Source organism: Salvelinus fontinalis, chromosome 2 (genome assembly GCF_029448725.1).
Source record: "Salvelinus fontinalis isolate EN_2023a chromosome 2, ASM2944872v1, whole genome shotgun sequence".
NCBI lineage: Eukaryota > Metazoa > Chordata > Actinopteri > Salmoniformes > Salmonidae > Salvelinus > Salvelinus fontinalis.
Window position 1 is genome coordinate 57615542 of NC_074666.1, and position 23778 is coordinate 57639319.

The following is a 23778-nucleotide window of genomic DNA, read 5'->3' on the forward strand; positions in this document are numbered from 1 at the left end:
AAATAACAGAAAGAAGTGACAGAAAGGAACAGAGGGAAATGGAGAGATAAAATCTGAAACACTGCCATTTGAGGCCCAGTAGGTTTCAGCTAGCCCTGAAATTGTATCACGTCTGAACCTTTTTTTCCATTCTTTTAAAACCACAAAAATGCCTCAGGATGTTTCCTGTGTTTGGTATCGAGTGAAAATGGGCTGGGGTTTCTCCGACAACGCCTTGCCTGGAAAGGTCAGCTCCGTGGGGGAAATGAAAGTGAGAACAAATGTGGAATTTATTATGCTCAATACCCCACTCTGGGCCAACAGGAAGAGTCTCACAGCACAGCAGGCCATGTGAAAAGAAGACCATTGAGACAATGTATCTATGTACTCAACACCAAACACACATGCATGTACTGGTACTCACCTGTAGGAAAATCAGGGGAGGGTAAATGGGAGAAAATGTTTTACTCCTATGTAGTAATAAGGTGGGATCCACTTGATACCTTCAGTTTCAGATATTTCATCGGGCCTTTTGTGAGGATTCTAAAAGGCACTCTTAAAACAATTACCCATCTTCAGTTCACTGATTTAATGACACTGTAGACTACAGAGATACACACAAGGGGAGAGTCTCTTTCTCTCTCCCCAGACTATTTTCACTCTTAGCCTCATCCATCCATCCTCCCTAGAGCGCTGAGTAAAAGAAAAGAGAATCCAGACTATCCCAGTCATGTGGTTACAAAAGTTATTTTATTGAGAGCACTGTTACTAAACAAAGTTGATTTCCCCACCTATTGAAATCCAAGTCACATCTTGGATTAGTATTTTCTAAAAGCTATCTCTTGAGACAAATGTGAACACAAAGACATAAGGTAGCTGTTTCTTGCATTTTTAGAAGTAAATTAAACAAAGTAGTGGCAGACCAAAAATAGTATTTAAAGGACAACATACATTGAATCTGACTATAAATGCACAAAATTAATTGGACTGAAAATAGATTAAAACAAAACTGGCTGAACCAATAGTCAACTGAATGGAACACCATTTCAATATCATCAGGGTGTCTGCACATATAGTTCATATCATACAAATGTGGATATTATTTTATTTTTTTAAACAAATTGATTAAGGTACAAAAACATTTTCAGTTATGTGACACTCCCTTTTATTGTGCTATGCCAAAGATGATGACAAATAGGGAGAAAATGTATAGAATACAATTACTCTCAAGTCATACAGTAACATATTAGGTGATGGATAGTAACAGATACGATGGATGGCTGCTCAATGGACTATGAGATGCTTTCCCTTAACAGTAGAATACCATGTTACAGTACATACAGTATAATATACAGTGTGTATTTGGGTCCATTTTAAGAGTGTTCTTAAAAAGGAATCTTTATCACAAATCCATTCATGTACTGGTACTCACCTTAGATGTACTATGGATCAGCTGTGGAAAACTGTCTTCAATCATATGCCTTATTTCAAAATCACCATCCACAAATCAATTTACTAGGTTTAAACGAATGAAACCTTCGTGGATTTGTAGAGTTAAATAAAAAGGCACACCTTCATTTATGGGCTAATTCTGACATCCTCTCACATTCCCTCATTTGCAGTTCTAAAGCCACTCTATTAATCATCTCATTAATGTCAAGGATGTTAAACCACTAGATGTTGTACTGCCATCTACTTACCAGCTAATTGGTAGTGGAACATTTCCATCTCTTTGTCAATGGCTTATACTTCAACCCTGAAGTATTAATGGCAAAATGTATCATGAAATACCAGGTAGAAAATATAATCTCTTCTATCTGTACTCCGTTTAACCCTTTCACCTTAGTTTAAAATCTAGTTGGATTCTCGCCAAACGTTGCTGCACTTAAAGGATATCACTGTGGTATCAAATGACAGGATAATAGATTGCCTACAGACTGGTGGTTTAAAACATTTATGAACAACAGAGAAAATGGTTGGGAAATATGTAATGTCTGCACCAAAAATGTCTCTCTAAATAGTCATTTCAAAATGTCACATTTTTCTCCATGTCAGGTGTTGAGCAAATTAGAGAGGACATCTGTAAGTAGGCATTCCATTTCAATGGAGTGACATTAACAGAATGACAACAATAACAAAAATCCAGTCCTGTGATGTGTCCTTCCAGTGCAAACACACAACAATACTTTTATTCAGCATACTGTATGCAACTATAGATAGTGTACTAAGTGGATGTGAGTCAAATGTTCGGAATTGGAAATGCTTGGATCTTTGTGTCTCAAGGAACAAAACCACTGTTCAGTATAAGGCAGACGACATAGCTGTTCATGACTGTTATTGACATATCAAAGTAAACAGGACAAACTGAAATGGCATAGTGCAATGAGTGTCACTATTCTTGGGTTGGGGAAGAGCTTCTCTTTTTAGATACACCAAAATTATGCCCTCGATCAAAGTCCAAGACAGCCTCTTTATTGCAGCAGAAGAGATCCGAATAAATCTCTTTAGACAAGTCATTTTGTTCATCCTTTCTATCTTCAGGAGTCCAGCGTGAGCAGTCAGTGAATCCTTTTGGCAGTAGTTCAGTGGCGGTTGAGCGAAATGCCGCAGTGCAACACTTTCCCACCTTCTCTTTTTCCTTTCCTCATTTTTGTGGGGTTTGGGGGAAAGGCTGCCCGATCACATGCCCGTGGTGCTCAGTCCCATGCCCGCCTGGCTCATGCAGGGGAGAGTCTGTGCAGCTTTGGGGAAGTCATGGGCGACCAGCCGTCCGTTCTCTCCCCCGCTCCCTGTCCTGGTCATTCTGCTCAGGGTGGAGCTCAGCATGGCCGCATCAATGATTTGCTGCATGGGAGAGTTTCATTACACTACTGTGTTACATAACAACAACACGGAGGAACACATGATAGTTACGCATGAACTCTACTGAACTCCACTAAGGTAATCTGTTGAACTATTGAACTCTACTGAGTTAATCTACTGAACTCTACTGGGTTCCTTTTCCTTTTCTGAGTTCAATCCCTCGGTTGAGGGTAAAAACAATAAAACAATTACTTGAAACAGCCACTAAGTCATCATTATCGGTTCAGTGACTTTGTATAAAGCAGGGATTCGCAAACAGACAATCCTGACTTCGGTTCTCTGAGTCCCTCCGTTGCTTTTATTCCTTTGTAAACTCTTGTGAAAGATGAGAGCATGAACTCATTCTCTCTGCTGATTTCTCTCTGTTTATTTCACACAGTGGAGGGCCATGTGCAATGATTGTACCATGCAAAATATGAGGCCGAACCCATAACAATAATGCAAGCAGAACCGCGCGGCGCTAGCTCCCAGCCTACTCTCTTTTGCATTAGTTTAACATAATGAAACCCTGTAGGCTTGAAACTGGAGCTAATGATCTAGATGTGGGCTGCTACATCCTCTGTGTATAAATGATTTAAATCCAGCACACTTCAATGGATTCCGAGGATTATGCTCTTCGGATGATGCAGGCTAATTGGTGTATTCGCAGCAGCGATTTGTGGCTGTGATGCTTTAAACACAGCAGTTAGGTGATTCTGCTGTCGTTCACGACATGACAAGGAAACATTTTCAACAGAATGGTTGTTTTATGCGGGAGAGTTGAACGTGTATACATTCAAGTATAATCATGTAATTAAATCACTTTTGTTGCTCATATGCACACAAAAAAAGTCCCTAGTTTCATGTCTTCTTAACTGATGTAATTGGATGTTCGTTTTTTTTATAGAAAAACATTCAAAACCAAAACGTTGTTTGGGAAACCCTGCACTAACTGTGAGTAGCTCTGGATAAGAGGCTCTGCTAAATGAATACAATGTTTTTTTTAAAATGATACATTCTAATATTAAGCATTAAGTACATGAGGTCAATGACACGTTGCAAATGAAAGTTATATACAAGTCTGAACTAATTCTCTGATAAGATGAAAAGATACCCACATCTTTGATCGAAACAGGAACTTCTACTCTAGCATGATCAAATGCACAACGCAAACGTCTCTATTTCCAGAAGATACAGTACACCACAGGAGAGAATAAGTACTGTACAACTAAGAAGTGGTGTGACATATTCTCCACCTACACACAAACTCCTCAGCACAATTACTCAAATCATAGTCATCTAGTAGCTGTAGGACTGCATCGAACCCTTCATTAAAGCAGCTCTATGCCCCACAAATTGCTTTAGTCTTCGGTCCTGTAGTTCAGGGGATGTACAGTATCTCTGTATGAGTCATAGGGGCGGCATAAGTAGATAATAATGGGTGCCGAGGTAGAGTCATGAATATTGGCTCTTATTACATTACAGAGCCTTCGTCATTGCATAAAGGTTATGGCAAGCGCTGCCTGTAGTCCTGCACTTACCTTCATCCTCCTGGACTCAATCCTGGACTTGTAACAGAACTCGACCAAGGCCACGAGCATAGCCAGCCCCAGCCCACCAATCAAGATGTAGAACACCCCGGCCACATTGCTGAGGCTCAGAGCACTGGTCTTGTCCTACAGGCACAGAGACACAGGGTAAGATGCACTAAATCATGCCCAAGAGACACACCACAACACATCATAACACACAAGTATAAAAGGTAGGGTAACCATAAAACTGCTCTCTAAGGCTACTATACTGTCATAGTGACCTTATAAGGCACATACCCTTAAGCGTGCCTTCATGATTAAGCAACAGGTTATTGTTTATCACCTATAAAGGTGCTGGCATGTCTTTCTAATTTAAGTGACTACTATCGACAACAAACTTGATACAGTATGTATCTAAGACTGACAGAAACATGCAGAGTCATGCATATCTAACAAGCTTGGGGTGAACATATCCTCAGAAAGTAGCGAATTCATGTGCATTTATGGTATACTGTATCTTTTATATGACATAATGTCCAGTCAGTCAAAATCACATATGCATTAAAAACCATGAATTGCATTCTATATCTCCTCGCTTATTTATTTATCCTTTATTTAACCAGGAAGTCCCAGAATTATATGTAGTTGGTGTTGTGTATTCTAAATAATTCCAAGACTTGTTCTAATAGAGTGGAACCATGCAAGAGGAAAAAAGGTCAACATTGTTTTAGGTTTACTTCCTAGGTAGGGGTATCTCTATAAAATATCATTACATTTTCAAATAAATGCACCAAATAAGGGAGGGCAATTGGTTCGACAAACCATGGTAGTCATGACATCACAAGAGGGTTGTGCACATCCATGACATGCATAGTCTGGGTTTGGTGACCGACAGGCCGTGCCTTGGGTCTTATACAATAGCATGCACACTGTCTAAATAAAAGACAGAGACGAGGAAAACAGCACTAGAGGGGCCGATTCTGGGAGAGAAGATCGAGATATGGAGTTGGTCTCGTATCAAGGGCTTTCTCTCCGCACCGTCATTTACACTTGTGTCTCTTTATTTGATTTTGAAAGTTAAGATCACAAATCAATCAAAATTAAATCCAGTCAGCAAACTCTGAATACTTTGTCCGTTGATGACTCAAGAATATCCCAGACATTGGAAAATATGGTATTTCTAGCTGACAGTAACTTTATGGTTTTTAGCCATGTTTTTCATATACTATACAACTTCTATTGTTATCATTGCAATTGGCTGCATCAGAATTAGCTTCTCGGATTTTGGAGAAGAGAATCCAACCCTAGGTATACGTTTTGGTTAGATGAAACAAGCACTTGCCAAGATCTAATTACGGGCCGTTGACTTATCCATAGGATGTGAGGACACAGCAATTAACACTAATCACTAAGGTGTCTGAGTTCCACAGCTGACATGAATCGCAGTTATAAGGACACCAGTTTGGGTAAATGGCAGATTGGAGACAAAGAGAAAAAGTGCTGAGTGCTAGGAAGGGGACGAGGGACCTTACAGAAGTGCTAATGCTCAATCTTGGTGTTAAGTATAGGACCAACACATGGACTGACCTTTCTTCCGGAGTCCTTGCTTCCACACTCTCCCTTATCGTACCACCATTTGTTCTTTAGTTTGTCTAAGACGGCTTGCTCATTGAGTTTCAACACCGCTAGGTTTACGGGGATTCTTCAACCAGGGAAATAACATAAATAACATTACCCATGTTATCTTATGTTATTCAGCACATAGTAAACATACACCCATTATTATGTATAGATATCTAGATAGATAAACAAAAAAAACACAATCACAACTTGAAACTGTCACTGCCAAAGTGATATGCATTAATACTCCATCTAGCTTTGTGTCCTTTCTCCCTACTGCAAGATGTGTATTACTATATCACTTTGGGTAACCGGCAAAATGTAAACACTCAGATATGCAAACCTGTCAATTATTGTTGCTCTATAAAGACAGTAGTTGAGAAAACACTCAAAACTGTGTTCTTTCGGGGATTGCTAATACAACTACTTTGAAAGTAAAAAGGCAAATTTTTGAAGAATTTACAATACAATATAGTTCTACGGTTAAACAAACTAACGTCACCAAGGACGAAGGGGGATTTGTGGTATTGCAGCCAGTGTGTTTTTGAAGGTACATTGCCGGTTACCCCCATCGTCGTGGTTACCCGCTAGGTTTCTCATACTGGGGCTGACCTTGGAATCACCTCCCCCGCTGCCGCATTCGCCCTTGTCGTACCACCATTTGTTTTTCAATTTGTCCAACAGGCCCTGCTCGTTCAGTTTTAACACTGCCAAGTTTACTGGGTTTCTTGAAATGATAATAGAATAATACTGGTCAGCATTTATGGAGATGTGATATGTGGTGTGTGGCAGAGGTAGTTCAGAAATAAAGTCTAAACACTAAAAAGTAGGTATTGTCGTCAGAAGAATGAGAAATGTATAAAAAAAATAAGTAACTAATAATGTGGCTGACACTGTAGAATTAAGAAAAACATTTGTTTCTAGTATGTAAAAATGATATAAATGGCTAAACCATGACAGATTTTACCAAGCAAGACAAGGGTTGTAGGTAGGAGAACTATAAATGTCAGTAATGTCTTAGATTTTGGTGTGTGATCATATCGTTCTATGAACATTTCCTGAAATAAGTAGTTCCCTGGATAAGGAAAAGACGTAAAAAGCCAACTTGCTGATTCACTTTGCAATATTCAGTTTCCGTCAGTCATCATCATTCATTGTGTTATTGTTGTGGTCAAGGAGCACCATCCAAAGCATTACTGATATTGTCCATTGTGGTCCATTCCCTTGTCTTCACCCTTTGCTATTGCTGGTCCACTGTGGACAACCCTCTCATTGCTAACATGGCAGAAGGTGCTGCTGAAAAGAAGACTAATGGAAACATATAGCAGCATGAACCTCAGCAAGCTAGAGTCTTTCTCAGTAAAACCCCTGAATTCTTTCTTATCCAGAGAGAATTGGAAAGAAAGAGGTCAGTCTGCCTTATGGATGAGTAAAAGAAATCCACATCCTGTATTAGGATTAGTAGCATTTATCTTTGAGAGCATCAGTTTTCTTGTGATGCAGCTGACAAAATAAAGGGATGTGAGTGACGTTGATGTGGGGAAAAACAGGAAGGAAGAACATTACGTTTTCAATAGGTAAGGCAAGATTAGGCAAGGGTGAGATGGAATGGTGGGCCACATCAGAAGCATAGCAATGAATGACTCTTGGTCCATTTGTGTTTCATGGATATTATGGAGAACTGATTACAACTTTATATGATGGTGGATAAGGGTGTTGTCCGAATCTGACAGAGCAACATTGGTCGTATTTAGAACTCATGGTTAAGAGATTTTCCAAATGATCAAAAACAAAGCTCATATAGAATACTGTGCATCTGATGTGGCACAGTTGTTACAGTTCATACAGTAGTTATTTCAACAGTATTTTCTACTTCCAACATACACAAACTATCACTATCAAAGTGCAAATATAGTACACTGTGGCATGGTGATCATTGATTGGTTAAAGCTAGTTTTAGATGGTTCGTTTTTCAAGAGCAAGATTTTTACAACTTCAAGAATATAGAATAGGAAAACATCAATCCATATACAGTACGTAAATCCAAATAAAGATCAATTCACATAATTGGCTCAGAACTTGACAGCGAATTTGAATTCCCAGCCACAGTGTAATACAAGACAGTTAATCTCAGAGCATGTATGAGGCAGTCTAGCCCAGTCCGTTCCATCCATCACATCAGTGAGTGTAACTATTAAAGCCTTTGTGAAACACCACTCGCTTCAGTCACATTGATAAAGATATTATATGTGTATCAAACATATGTGATGCAGGTAATGTGGAATTGGTAGACTATAAACTAGGTAAATGACATGAGTGATCAATCAAACAGGCTGCTAGGTGTGGTTGCCAAAGCCTATGGGCTTTGTGAATGGTTCATTAACACGGGCATGTTAATATGAGGAAATTAAAATCTGATTGAACACAGATGCATGAAAAGTGGTGAAACTCATGACTTGCTAAATTTGACATAAATAAAACTGGGTTACAGTGCCTTTGCCCTGAAATAACTAGGCAAATACTGGGTAATAATTGTTTTTTGGTACTAAAATAAAATGGTAATTAAATCATGAGAGATTGTACAGGAAAGGTAACAACTAAAATGTAGGATTCTATTTCTAGGGCTCTTTCTTGCAAAAATTCAGATTTGATATTTACTACCAAAGTACACATCGTTTGTAGTGTCTCCATTGTCTACTGTGTTTCCAAATTAAGCAGTGTGACAGCACCACAGAGCTCGAAGATAAAAAGCTGCTGGTAATAACACCAGGGCTTCATTTAAAGTTCCTTTTAATTGGCTTTCATGTACTATATGTCAAGACTGAATTTATATTGTCATAACCGTTGTCGTCCCGTTTGCTTAGTTATTTCATGGAGAAAGACATTGTAACATGATATTGTATGAATAAGTAAAAGGACTGAACAGTCATGCTTCCAACATAAGTACGTGTTGATGATACTATATTAACTGAGTTGAGACAGTGGGGACACAAGCATTCTAGAATATTGGTGAGAGTGGTTACAAACCATAAGTACAGTATAGTTATCTATGGCTGAATGAGATCTCACTATACCACTACATTAACTATTATGTAGGTATTATGCATTATTACTGAAACAGACAAAATGTTCATAATTTACCCATGAATTGTGAAATTAATATAACATTTAACTAAATGTATTGAAGCAATTATCTCTTCACTCATTATTGTCTACTTTAAATTCATAATTTCATAATTCATAATTTATGTAAGCTCACTCACCTCATTGTGTCTTTGGCATTCACATGTAAAACACAACATGTGGTCGATCGTCATGGTGATGTGACCAGCCTGTAATTACCTTAGTGCTGATCCCTTGGGCGTAGCAATGCCGTATCCTTTAGAGTCCAGGTTCCCGCCCACCTTCATAGTGTCACATGGTTTCCTCTGCTCGATGTACTCGTTCATGGTGGACTCCAGCAGGTAAGCATACCTCCCTTTGGACTTCCTGACCCGCACCACGCCCTCGTCTGTGGTCTTCACAAACACTGACGGGTCAGCAGACTTCATGTAGGACCACATCTTCTCAAACACGGCGATCTTCGATCTCTGGGGTGCAAAAACATGAATGACTTGAGTGAACTATAAAAGGCTACAGATGTGCTTTTTGAGAATGTAACCGTCACATCAGAAACTATATAGCCACATCATGACTTGCTCCAGAGTGGCGCAGCGGTCTAAGGCACTGCATTTCAGGGCTAGAGGCGTCACTACAGACCCTGGTTCGATCCCGGGTGTGATCGGGAGTCCCAGAGGGCAGCGCACAATTGGCTCAGCGTCATCCGGGTTAGGGGAGGGTTTAGCCGGGGTAGGCCGTCATTGTAAATAATAATTTGTTCTTAACTGACTTGCCTAGTTAAATAAAGGTTCAATTAAAAAAAATGTAAATGACCATGCTTTTTCAGTGATAACATCGAGAGGCCCAAAAAATTGTCAATGACTCCAGTCACCCAAGTCATAGACTGTTCGCTCTGCTACTGCACGGCAAACGGTACCGGAGCGCCAAGTCTACGTCCAAAAGGCTCCTTAACAGCTTCTACCCCCAAGCCATAAGACTGCTGAACAATGAATCAAATGGCCACCTGGACTCTTTACATTTATCCCCCGCCCCCTCTTTGTTTTTACACTGCTGCTACTCACTGTTTATTATCTATGCATAGTCACTTCACCCCTACCTACATGTACAAATTACCTCGACTAACCTGTACCACCGCACATTGACTCGGTACCGGTACCCCCTGTATATAGCCTCGTTAATGTTCTTTTGTGACTTTTTATTTCATTTTTTACTTTAGTTTATTTAGTAAATGTTTTCTTAACTATTTCTTGAACTGCATTTTTGGTTAAGGGCTAGTAATTAAGCATTTCACTGTAAAGTCTACACCTGTTGTATTCGGTGCATGTGACAAATATAATTTGAGTTGACTTGACTAGAGCAGCAGCTCACCCTAAAGAACTCTTTGGTGGAGCCTCCGTCTAGGGTACCATAGGCGATCTCTGTCTGCTTGGCCAGGTCCTCAGCACTCTCTATGGGTGACACCATCCTCTCTACTGTGAGGAAAGCAGCCAGGTTGGCCGTGTAGGAGGAGATGATGATGAGGGTAAAGAACCACCACACGCCCCCCACGATGCGACCAGAGAGGGACCTAGAGAGAAGAGAGAGGTATCTTTAACATTGCCAATCTACGATAGAAGCAAATGAAAAGGGAAAGTGTTGCGTGAGGGGAGTGACAAATCCATTTTTAAAGAGTAACACTAATCGTTTCTTGGCACACAATGACACTGCATTGCATTCTGTTGATACTACGGATAACCACTCAATCAATTGGATAATCACAGTTTCTCACAATGCCACAGGTATAGGGAGATGTCTAACATACACAATATGAGCAAAAGATAAGCACTTCAAATATTAGCGATCAATCATAGCGATAATTCTACCTTCAAAAGACCTGGCACGTCATTTATCAACTGTGCGGAAATTTCTCAGTAAATTCTGGCATATGTGGAGATTCTAGGATTTGCGTGCTCCACAAATTTTGGGGCTTCATCAAACTGTCACATGTAACATATACTCATGCTTTCATTGATAAATTAGAGCCATACTATATTTGTGCGCTCGTGAACGAGTGTTACAACCCCACTTGGAAAATGCCTTCCATTCAACTTTTATGGTAACAAAAACCCTCATTTGCTGTATGATTTGGAAATGTTGGAACTGGGCCATGTCCGTTTCTAAAAGAAAGCACAATGGCTAATCTTTTGCAGTGACTTTTTCAAACTGAATATGCACGCCGCCTATAACAAGTGCCAAACACTGGCCACACAATCTGCAAGATCGATATTATATTCAAACAATTTCAATGTAAATGCTGCCTACAGCCCACACGTCTATGCAAAAGACGAATGATTGTGTTTCTATCTCCTGCCTCGGTATAGGCTCTGAGATTAAACAGGCTCTGATGTCGCACTGCTTACACACAGAAACGCTGTAGCCTACCGATACTGTCAAATATTTTAAATAGGCTATTGGTCTATTTACTTTTGAGCGTGGTTGACTATCAAATGAGCGATGGATAAATGGTAGCCTAATATTTGTTGTGTAGCGTGATGTCAGAAAAGGAGAAACATGCCCTGTAATATGATTATGATTTAGGCCTATATAATAAAAGTCAAATAAGTGGGATGCTGCTACTTGATCTCCTCCAATGGCAAATGCATCTGTTTTATCATTAGGCCTACATTTTTATGTTTTTATTAGACTACCATTACTATAATTCCTGTGCATCAAACACTATTTTCCCAAAATAACTATATTTGCTTGCAATGCAGTTGATCAACCGCTAGAAGTTGTGCGGAGATTTGCATGGAGATACGCACACTTTCCCGTCAAGTTACACCAGTATCTCTTCTTGCACATGATCATCTGATGATTTATCACTCCAGTGTTAATCTGCTAAATTGTAATTATTCGATTTATTGCCTACCTCATGCCTTTTGCACACATTGTATATAGATTCTCTTTTTCCTACCATGTTATTGACTTGTTTATTGTTTACTCCATGTGTAACTCTGTGTTGTTGTCTGTTCACACTGCTATGCTTTATCTTGGCCAGGTCGCAGTTGCAAATGAGAACTTGTTCTCAACTAGCCTACCTGGTTAAATAAAGGTGAAATAAAAAAATGAAATAAATAAAAAATAAATAAAAAAGTTCAAAAGGGATCAATACCACCCTTTGCGGGAAAACTGGCGCACGCAAACCTTTGATAAATGAGAACCCTGAACCCATCCTAGGTCTAAATCTGAGAGCCTTCTACGTTCTGCTACAAATGTGTTCTAAACCACAGCAGGGACAGAGATAGCTGCTGCAGCATGTCTACTCCAAAGATCACAGCGTCGCTGCGAAACAGTGATCACATTGATGTCAACAGAAACACGTATTGCTGGATTGTCTTTTGTAGGCGGCACCCATCCAATTATATAATGCATTGTAGGAAACAATCGTCTCAAATTCAGGCAGATCAGGCGTAAACAAACATGAACGTTGTGTGGGCTGAGGGGAAGATGGGGAAAGCTGATAGATCTGTAGCAAATGGCGTTCAGCATTACAGGAGCACTGGGGGTAAATGCAGATTTCTCAAAGATGACACTTCTCTCTTGGAAGCAGCGAGGCAGCCAACCAAAGCAGAGGAATTGTGTGAAAATAAAAATAGCAAAGTGTTGTTCTCTGTTGTTTCATGCAAAGCAGAGGATAAGCCGAATCCAGTATTTGGATTCACCCTGCATATTCGGGGAGAAGAACATCCTCACCCACAGACCTGTTCCCAAATCCGGAAATCACGGCAACCGTTACTCTGGAAGATTTACTGAATAAAAGCTAATTTTATTGCCCTGAATCCCTGCTGCACAATGCAGCTCACACACTAAAAGAGAATTTAAAAACAGCAACAACAGAGGGAACCCAGGAATAGAGGTGGGGGGGTGGCATGTGAGAATGCCACTGATAATACCAACAATGGAAAGCAAAAACAACTAAAGAAGTACATTTCCAAAAGAAACTGTGTGTTTGCTAGCTTGTGGTTGTGAAATAAGTTATAGTAGCGGAAGTAACTAGAGTGGTAATGGCAGTGACTTGTTATAGTTGAAAAAGTAGGTAGATGGGAGAATTGATAGATTGATTCATTGATCGAATTATTCATAGGATATGATAGCTTGAACATGTGAAAGTTGTTTTGGTGTCTCTCTCTCTTAAACGATTCAAGAGTTGGTGGGTTGTTTTATGCTAATTTATGCTAATATAAATAGATGTTAACGTTGTTTAAATGTTTGTAGATTAAATTGTTAAAGAGCAGTAGCATTTAATATGTTTACCACTGTGTTTTTATAGTTGGCATTGAACCCATTAAGTTATATGCTAATTTATGCAAAAATAAATAGCTTTATAATTCATAAAGATTTTTAAGTTGGTCTTGTAATTGCCCAAGGAGCAGGAAGGACCATTTGGAATAGCTACCACTGTATTCCTATGGTTCTTATTCAAACCCATGTTATTTTATGCAAATCATATTTGTAATTGTTATTGTTGAAAAAAAATGTATAGTATAAAAAAACTGAACGCAAACAATATAAGTTGGGTCAGTCTGAATATCTCAACGTTGGTTTGGTGTTGATAGCTTAAACGGTGAAAGAGGAGATAGGTCTATAATTTGTTTTTATTTTTACCGTTCAAGTCTCGCCCTTTTGTGCCATTGAAATGCATTGGTAGCTAATTTAAGTATTATTGTAGTTTAAAGTCTATATGGTTACAGAGATATGGCTTTTGCTCTAATATGGAAATGTATGAACATTTTTACTTATTAACGGACGGAGAAATTAAATAATGAAGTTGATTTAGAGTTTCTATCTTGAATGGTTAGAAAGTGGTGGCACTGTGAAAATCTACCTCTTATAGTCACCACGTAACGTAAATATTGTACGTTTTAAATACATAGTAAAAAAGTATAAATAGTATCAAAAAGCCTTTGATATGACATCTAAGTAGGGCCGTTCTCAACATCCTAACGTTGGTTTAAACGGTGAAAGAGGAGATGCTTCACCATTCAAATCTATGGCTATTGACTTGCATTGAGTTTTATGCAAATATGGTTGTAGTACAAAAAGTATAAGAGTTTTCAAAAATACGTTCTTAAGGAACCTGAAGTGGCTCTAACGTTGATTTGGTGTTAATAACTTCAGCAGTTTAAGCGCTAGATAGAGCGGAATAATAATAATAATACTAATAATAATGTAAGTCTGTAAGAAATCTAGAGTGTTCTTGCCTTCAGCAGGCACACTAATAAGCCATAACTGGACACAGTGGAATGCTCCAGGTCCAGCCACAAGACGGGAAAAACCTCAGCGTGGTCGTCCACTTACACTTCCAGCATGTTAGCAGCAGGAACCTCTTCTAAAATTGACATTTGTTTACTTACATTTTCAGGAAAATGCAAGTAACTGGTCAGCAGGGTTGATATTAATGTGGATAGCTATAACTGCCATCAATTCAATATAAGAGGTAACGAGGTACAATAACCACACACAAATTGCCAATGGCAACAGTAAAATGAAAATGACATAATTTCCCAAGTGTGTGCTTCAGCAAACACATGCCCACACGCATACACACACACTAAGTTCTCCGTCGCGGTGAACTGTTCTCTCCAAACATTTGAGCTGATCAGAGGGAGGCAGTGTTATGTCAGTAGGTCTTTCAGCCAAGTCTGAGCAGGTAACGAGTCTCCAGAGGCCTGTATTATCTGAACAGGACAGTGCAATGATAGCAGTACACAGCTCAGATGTGACGGTCATCTCTGTTTTTGACAGAACTGTTGTTCTGTTAAACAATGTTGAGCATGTCATAACACTCAGGGTGACGGGGTCACCTCTGCACTGTGAAAGGGCTGTGAGGCACGCAGGGTTGAGTTTGTGAGTGTGTGTCTGTGTCTGTGTCTGTGTCTGTGTCTGTGTCTGTGTGTGTGTGTGTGTGTGTGTGTGTGTGTGTGTGTGTGTGTGTGTGTGTGTGTGTGTGTACGTGCATGACTATGTGTGTATGTGTTTGAGTTGGTCGGAGAAACAGTGTGTACTGTAAAAGGAGGAGAATGTGTGAGTGTGTAAACGTTTGTAGCTATGGGATGGCTGGGTGTTGGGGTGTGTGTGTAACAGCAGAGCTGAAATGACAGGCTGTGCCTGGGGGAGGAAGAGGAGCGTCTGGGCATCTGGTCACGCTGATCACATCTGCCTGGGGCCTGGAGATCTGACCCTTTCAAGACCATGGCTCACTGCAGACACACAGACAGGAGGACAGGGGGACTAGCCAATGATTACACAGTGATCCTTCTCCACTGTGTACACCAGCGGAGGCTCCTCAGGAGAGGAAGGGGAACAACTCAGTGGAAGGGGAACAACTCAGTGAATTTATTTTATTGTAAAACATTTTAAAAAGTTATCCTTTTTAGATAAAACTATACTAAATATATTAATGTCACCAAATAATAGACTAAAACAAAGCACCATGGTTTAGACACCTAACTTCCGTCCTCCTCTGGGTTCATTGACCAATACAAAATCTAGGAGGCTCATGGTTCGCACCCCCTTCCATATACTCACACAGTAATTATGACAACTTCCAGAGGATATCCAACCTATCAGAGCTCTTGCAGCATGAACTGACATTTTGTCCACCCAATCAAAGGATCAGAGAATGAATCTAGTACTGAAAGCATAAGCTACAGCTAGCTAGCACTCTGGTGAGTAGTTGACTCAAAGAGAGAGAAAGACAATAGTTGAACAGTTTAACAAATTAATTTCTTCCAAAATGAAGGATAAGCAAGAGAAAGATGAAGAAAGATTTTTTTTTATTGAACTTTCTTAGCTAGCAAATGCAGCTAGCTAGTTCAGCCTACTCAAACACCCAGCTCAAACCAAGGGATACTATGTTAGCTAGATGGCTATGACTATCCAACACAACACTGGAACTCTTCCCAGGCAAGGTACGTTTTTGGTTTTACTCATTTATTGCCACTGGGGCCAGCCGGTGTAAGTGCTAAACTGCTTACTGACTGTACAATGTAACATTACTGCATGATTTTAGTGGGTTTACTAATGCTTCAGTTCCATTAGCTATGTTGTCTATGACATTACTTTCTCTAATAAGGTGACAACGATGTAGGCTCTGTGTAGCGGTTATGATATGGTTTGGCTTGGAAAGGTTTTGTCGCCTGGTCACATACAGCTGATGTGTTGTGCATTTAAGTCCACAAGCCAAGGGAAAAGGTGAGAGGAGGAGAGCCCGTTGATGCGAGAAGGAATACAACATGGCTGATATGAAGGTGAACTGTGTTTACAAGTGATCAGGGGTGTATTCATTCCGTCGATTCTGTTGGAAAAAAACGCTTCTTAAACGGGAGCAAATGGAACAAAACGGGGATAAACGTAACTGAATTTGTCTAATAGAATATTCTCATTTGCAACTGCTGGACTAATAATTACACCCTAGATCAGCTAGATGCAGGCAAGAGTGTGCAAGGCGGTATTGAATGTGTGACTGTCTGTCCAAGTGTCACCTCAAAAAAAATGATTGACTTGTGTGCACCTACGTTATAAACTTTCATTCATAGGCTAGGTTGTGGCAACCTCACGATGTGTATAGGAAAAACTTGAGTATCATGTAGTATCTTAAACCTATCACTGTTACATTGAACTGGGTGAATGGAATATGAATGACAGTCATCCAATATGTTGTAATAGAAATGAGGCCATGCTCATTGAAAAAAAGTGTCCTCTCATCTTAAATGGCACCGACCTCTACTGGTGTGCACACACATACGTACTGTTCACAACTCACCTATCTACAGAAGCCTCTGTATGACATAGGTAAGTATGCAATACTTGTCCAGTAAATTACATTCATATGGTGTGAAACGTTACAGGAATGTTAGAGGTGCAGCACACATTCCTCCAGCAATAGAAGCGGAGTGTATGAGACAGAGCGAGAGGGGCGAGGCCTCGCAAAGGTGTTCATAATCAACACTGCCACTTCTTCACTGCTTCACTCAATCCCTCAGTAAAACTCAAACTATTAGATTGCCTCATTGAATGGGAGAGAATCCCATCAGCTTTGCACAGGGGAGAACAAAAAGGTTAGTGTTCTCTCTAAATCTAGCTGTCATGTATACATTGAGTATACCAAACATAAGGAATACCTTCCTAATATTGAGTTGCACCTCCCCCTTTTGTCCTCAGAATAGCCTCAATTCATTGGTGTATGGATTCTACAAAGTGTAGAAAGCATTCTAGAGGGATGCTGGCTCATGCTGACTCCAATGCTTCCCACAGTTGTGTCAAGTTGTCTGGGTGTCCTTTGGGTGGTGGACCATTCTTGATACACAAGAGAAACTGTTGAGCATGAAAAAGCCAGCAGCGTTGCAGTTCTTGACACAAATCGGTGCACCTGGCAACTACTACCATACCCCGTTCAAAGGCACTTAAATATTTTGTGTTGCCCATTCACCCTCTGAATGGCACACATAGACAATCCATGTATCAATTGTCTCAAGTTGTGAAAATCCTTCTTTAACTTGTGTCCACCCATTCATCTACACTGATTGAAGTGGATTAAAACAAGTGACATCAATAAGGGATCATAGATTTCACCTGGATTCACCTGGTCAGTATGTCATGAAAGAGCAGGTGTTGTTAATGTTTTATATACTCAGTGTACATGCTGAATGAATTAATTAATGATGGATGGATTAATGCAGCTTTATGTCTGTTAAACTAATCAGTAATCTGTAACCAGCATGCATTAAGACGTCACACACAGACATTTACCTCAGAAGTTAAACTAGGCGTTAAGCGGCTCCTGTGAGTTGCAATGTGACGAGCCCTCTCCGAGTGGCAGTGCTGACATTTACAGAGAACAAACACATTTTTACCATGAATAAATAGCCGGGGTTTGCCCACAAAAGCTGCTCCTTCCGTCTCCCATTGCTCTGGTAAAGATGTTGTTCTTCAAAGTCACGTTTCGATCTGGCTGTTTGGAGATTATCATCATTATGCACAACATGGCAGGTCTGCTAGTTACCGCATTCTCTGACAAATAACATCCTGCCAAACGCAGCTGGCCGACCAGTCTTTAAACTGCTTCCTCAAAGCTGTTGTCTATATATAACATTTGAGTTGTTGCAGTGCAGGCCTTCTCACTGAACTCCCCAGTATGGGTAGCTAGTTGACCTTTCTATTTATACTGACCTTCAGGTGACCTTTCCCAATCCCCCACATCTCAGCAGCAAATTAGACCCCCTCAGAGATACAGTACCATCACTGTAGTGTACATACTCGCTCAGCATCACATTGCACACCGTGAAATGTATGCAATACTGAAGAACCTACATGTGTATACAAAACACTTAGAACACCTGCTTTTTCCATGAGACACTGACCAGGTCAATCCAGGTGAAAGCTATGATCCCTTATTGATGTCACCTGTTAAATCCACTTCAATCAGTGTAAATGAAGAGGAGGAGATAGGTTAAAGAAGGATTTTTAAGCCTTGAGACAATTCACACATGGATTTGTTTGTGTGCCATTCAGAGGGGAAATGGGCAAGCCAAAAGATTGAAGTGCCTTTGAACAGGGTATGGTAGTAGGTGTCAGGCACGCAGGTTTGTATCAAAAACTGCAATGCTGCTGGGTTTTTCACGCTCAAAAGTTTCCCATGTGTATCAAAAATGGTCCACCACCCAAAGGACATCCAGCCAACTTGACACAACTGTGGGCCAACATCCCTGTGGAATTCCTTCGACACCTTGTAGAGTACATGCCCAAACAAATTGAGGCTGTTCTGAGTGCAAAGGGTGGGGGGTGGGGGGGCAACTCAATACTAGGAAGGCGTTCCTAATGTTTGGTATACTCAGTGCAGATTCTTGCCATAAACAATCTCAGAATGAGAAAGAGCGAAGCATAATAGTCTTCAAAGTAATGGGATATGTGTTCTTATATAAGTAGTACCTCCATTGTGATGTGTTACTGATTAAGAGACCCCCCTATGTGTGAGAGACATGAATGTAGCTCATCTGTGCTCTGGCCCCATGGGTAAAGAGCTCCTCATCCCACTGAATTCTTTCATCACTGTCTGACCCCCTGAGGTAGCAGGGAGGTGAATCACCACCGTGTCAGGCAGACCTCCTCTCCTCTGACAGCCTAGGAGACAAAGTCAAATCACCCGTCCGCCCAGAGGCTTAGACTATGGAACCCGAGAGACAGACAGAGAAAGAGAGGGAGAGAGAGAGGGAGAGCGCTCCCAAGCAAGTCAACTGAGGAGAAGGCACTGAAATGTTGGGCAAAAATAGCAGATGAGAGAAGATCAACGCATTTGTAAAGATTTGATTTTGAGCAATCACCCATCTGCAGTACACCACCATGCCTGGTTGGAGAGTATAAAAGGGACAGAGGAATAGGGGAGAGGAAAATAAACATGTACAGTACAAACTAAGGCGGAGTGCTTGGGAGGTTCCTCTCCTGAAGCTTAACCATTCTGGCAGAGCTAAACGGACGCATCTATGACAGGGAAAACAACATCTGTCACAGGCAGCTTTCTGCAAATGTAATCTAATTTGAGCCCATTAGTTCCCCCCAAAGTAAAAGGATACACATGTCCTACCTAAATGTCAGACAGTGGCTGAGGAGCCAGCAGTTAGCACAAGCCAAGCGCCTAAAGGAGGAGGAGGCAGTGAGCCATCAGCAGGAACGTCACCAGACTGACCTGCACTATTGATCTTGTAAAGAATCCCCATAACTACTTTTGTTCTTGACCTAATTCATCACCATGTGGAAGGGGGTATGGGGGGGGATAGTGCATTTCATCACACTGGAAGATTTATCTTTAGCAGAGTGCAGTTGCAGTAGATTGACAATGGTCACCTGCCTTTGTCAGTTCAAATGTTTTCACGCATTACCTGGGTTAATTGTATTTGCATTTCCTTGGCATTAATCATAATCATTTATTTTGTTGCAAGACATTGTATGGAGGATCTCACCGTTAACAAATACTGTATTACTCAAGTACAGCAATAAAAAAAACACAATTCAAGATTATGTCTGCTGATGATGACACACAGTAATACTGATGAATGAGGAAGGACGTTAACGTTGTTAATAGAAACACTACAGTTAACAGCGGGGGTAGAAAACAGATCACCTACCGTGGCGAGATGTCACAGCCCTGCTGCATGAAGGCGCCCAGAGAGAACCACAAGCTGTTGAATATCCCAAACTCATTGGTGTGCCCCTCGTTCTGTCCCTGGCCCTGTCCCTGTCCTTGGCCCTGGTTTTGGCCCTGTTGGGACTGGGACTGACCTGGCTCTCTCCTGGGACTGGAGGACGACGGCTGGTTGTGCTGCTGTCTCTGCTGCTGCTCTTGACCCTCCTCCCCATCGGAGTCGTCCCCCTGCCACTCGTACGGGCTGAAGCGACTGACCAGGAAGAGAACCACGCTCACGCCGATGTAAGCAAACACAATGCACATCCAGATCTCGTAGGCCAGAGGATCCAGGAAGGAAAAGACTCCAGGTTTGGACTTGGTAGGCTTCTTGATCATGATGGAGATGCCCAAGGACATGAAGGGCTTGGAAAAGTCAATCACCTCCTCTCTTACCAGGGTGATGGTCAACGGGGCTACTGCCACATCCGCTTTCTAGGAGGCAAGGAGATAATTACGTGTTTATCTATGTATCCATCAATTCAATTCAAATCAATTCACCAAGAGTATCCCTACACTCAGAAATCCCATCTCTGTACTCGTCCTTCCACCCATAAAGTCTTCAAGTGGAGATGACAAAAGTATGTCCTTAAGGTGAGGTGAAGGAATGTAAATAACTATTCCCACGGGCAGTGATTAGCATGCACATCAGTAATAGTAAACTCTCTTTTCATAAAGAGAGGACTTTCTGAGATAACTCTCTCGAGAGAGAGCTCCAGCTTACATAAATACTCAGTCTTTTCAAGCTGAATAATAATGAATCGCTTTCAAGAAATATTAGGCTTAATACTCTGAGAGAAAAAACAAAAACCCTCCAAGCGAGACTTGATTTGGTTGAGTCCACCCAGCACCTCTGTCATTGTATGGACAGAACATATTCTACATTACCCTAGACCAAACTGTTAGAGCGTATCTTTCATATCAAGTTCCTGAGGGCAGAGAAATAGGGTTTGACATGATTCCCATGAAAAAATTGAAGATATGGGAAGTGACAGTTTGGTAAGGGACATTTCAATAACAGACTTCCTGGAATACACATCCAGCTACTGTATTGTGCTCATTCGGTTGCCTGTTACTCAACTTTTGGGGGGTAACGGGCAACAGCTTTTGACTATTTGGTACCTTACCAACATTGACAGCCTATCCGGGCCCATCTGCATTGTGTAGTTATGTTTTGACATTGAGGGAGCTGCTGGACGCGTAAAGTGAGAGGTATAGACCTTTGTCAGAACATATCTTAGAGCTCATATGGACATATGGACATTGTGTCCTGACACATTGTTATTCTTCTCGGAGGTTTTATGTTAACCCTACATAGTATTGGAAAGAATTAAACTGCACTACAGTATGTCCTTTGGCTACAGCAGCAACACAACGTACAATGTAGATCTGTACGTGTTCCAGAGAACAGAACAGTATTTATACGAAAAGCCACATTGAATTTGTTTTGTGTATTTAGTGTGTGACAAACATCCACTAATGAGATCATTGTCTTTTGTAGACATTTGTTAGGTTAAAAATAGGTTTAAAGTAGTGTCTGGTTGAATATTGAAGCATATCACTGGGGAAGAGCTATAGTGAAGGTTGTGATGCAAGTATTTCCAAACTGGGGTATGCCCAAATCAAATCAAATTTTATTTGTCACATACACATGGTTATGTGATGATCAGATGTTAATCCGAGTGTAGCGAAATGCTTGTGCTTCTAGTTCCAACCATGCAGTAATATCTAACAAGTAATCTAACCTAACAATTTCACAACAACTACCTTATACACATAAGTGTAAAGGAATGAATAAGAATATGTACATAAAAATATATGAATGAGTGTGTCAAGGCTGTGGGTAACTGGTGAAAGGAGTCAGGCGCAGGAGAGCTGAGATGCGTGGACAAGGTATTTAATACAAGATAACACCAGTATAAACACAATACTATGGTGCGGGAAAAATACCGGTACCACGAAATAAATGGGCGTAATAACAAAACCCGGCAACAAAATACCAGCCGTCAGTAACAGCCTGAACAATAAAACAAACGCGCACACAAACATGGGGGAAACCAGAGGGTTAAATAATGAACATGTAATGGGGGAATTGAAACCAGGTGTGTAGAAAACAAAGACAAAACAAATGGAAAATGAAAAGATGATCGGCGATGGCTAAAAGGCCGGTGACGTCGACCGCCGAACGCCGCTCGAACAAGGAGAGGGACCGACTCCGGCGGAAGTCGTGACAGAGTGATGGCCGAACGGCATAGGCAAGATGCAGTAGATGGTATAGAGTACAGTATATACATATGAGATGAGTAATGTAGAGTATGTAAACATTATATAAAGTGGGGTACGCGCAATGTCGTTGGAGGTACACCAAATAAAAAGTTTCCAACTTGGCTATACATTAGGGTGAGTTTTTTTCTCTCGCCTGAGTAGCCTTGTTTCACTGCCAAAAATCAAATTAAACCATCTAGTTCTCAGCGAAATAACAATGTCAAATACAGGTAGCCTTGTCAAATAATGAACATCAATCATATTAACCGTTACTCTCTCAAGGGAATTCCACTAACAGTCCATATGTAGCCAAACGTAGCTGCTGCTCATGTTGGTATCTGTACTGATGGCTCAAAAGCCATGACAGGGAGACATAGTGGAGTGGTAACGCGTGTGCAAGTAGTTGTTCCCGACGCCACTTGGGTACACTGCAGCATCCACGAAGAGGCTCTTGCTGCTAAAGGAATGCCTGGCAGCTTGAAAGATGTTTTGGACACTACAGTGAAAATTGTTAACTTTGTTAAAGCAAGGCCCCTGAACTCTCATGTATTTTCTGCATTATGCAATGATATGGGCAGCGACCATGTAACGCTTTTACACATACAGAAGTGCGCTGGTTATCAAGGGGCAAAGTATTGACACCTTTTTTTAAATTTTCTTTACTGACCATAATTTTCACTTGTCAGAGTTTCTCACAACTGGCCTATCTGGGTGATGTTTTTTCTCGACTGAATGATCTGAATCTTGGATTACAGGGACTCTCTGCATCTATATTTAATGTGCGGGACAAAATTGAGGCTATGATTAAGAAGTTGGGGCTCTACTCTGTCTGCATTAACAAGGACAACACACAATCTTTTCATCATTGTATGATTTTTTGTGTGAAAATGAACTCAAGCTTACGGACAATGTCAAATGTGATCTAGCGAAGCACCTGAGCGAGTTGGGCACGCAATTACGCAGGTACTTTCCCGAAACGGATGACACAAACAACTGGATTCATTATCCCTTTCATGCCCTGCCTCTAGTCCACTTACCGATATCTGAACAAGAGAGCCTCATTGAAATTGCAACAAGCAGTTCTGTATGTGTGGCAGGCTTACAATGTGGGCAAAAAACAACATTTGAGAGTGTGCTGACCCTGGTGCTAGAGGGGGTACGCAGCTGGAGGTTGAATGTTTGAAGGGGTACAGGACTATAGAA

At 40.8% G+C, this 23778-nt stretch overlaps 1 protein-coding gene across 5 annotated transcripts in view; it reads right to left on the reverse strand.

Annotated features, from left to right (window-relative positions):
* Nucleotides 1–710: 710 nt before the first annotated feature.
* LOC129821989 (glutamate receptor 1-like) overlaps nucleotides 711–23778 on the reverse strand; it is an 82656-nt gene continuing 59588 nt past the window's right edge. The window contains exons 11-16 of one of the 5 annotated variants that reach the window (XM_055879807.1): nucleotides 20255–20745; nucleotides 10461–10659; nucleotides 9315–9562; nucleotides 5940–6054; nucleotides 4362–4496; nucleotides 711–2823 (exon numbers count right to left, since the gene is read on the reverse strand). In XM_055879807.1, coding sequence (XP_055735782.1) covers nucleotides 2659–2823; nucleotides 4362–4496; nucleotides 5940–6054; nucleotides 9315–9562; nucleotides 10461–10659; nucleotides 20255–20745 — 1353 coding nt within the window. In that variant the 3' untranslated portion in view covers nucleotides 711–2658. Of the gene's footprint in view, nucleotides 2824–4361; nucleotides 4497–5919; nucleotides 6700–9314; nucleotides 9563–10460; nucleotides 10660–20254; nucleotides 20746–23778 lie in introns of those variants that run through there. The other 4 variants (XM_055879798.1, XM_055879826.1, XM_055879835.1 and 1 more) reach the window with 4 other exon arrangements.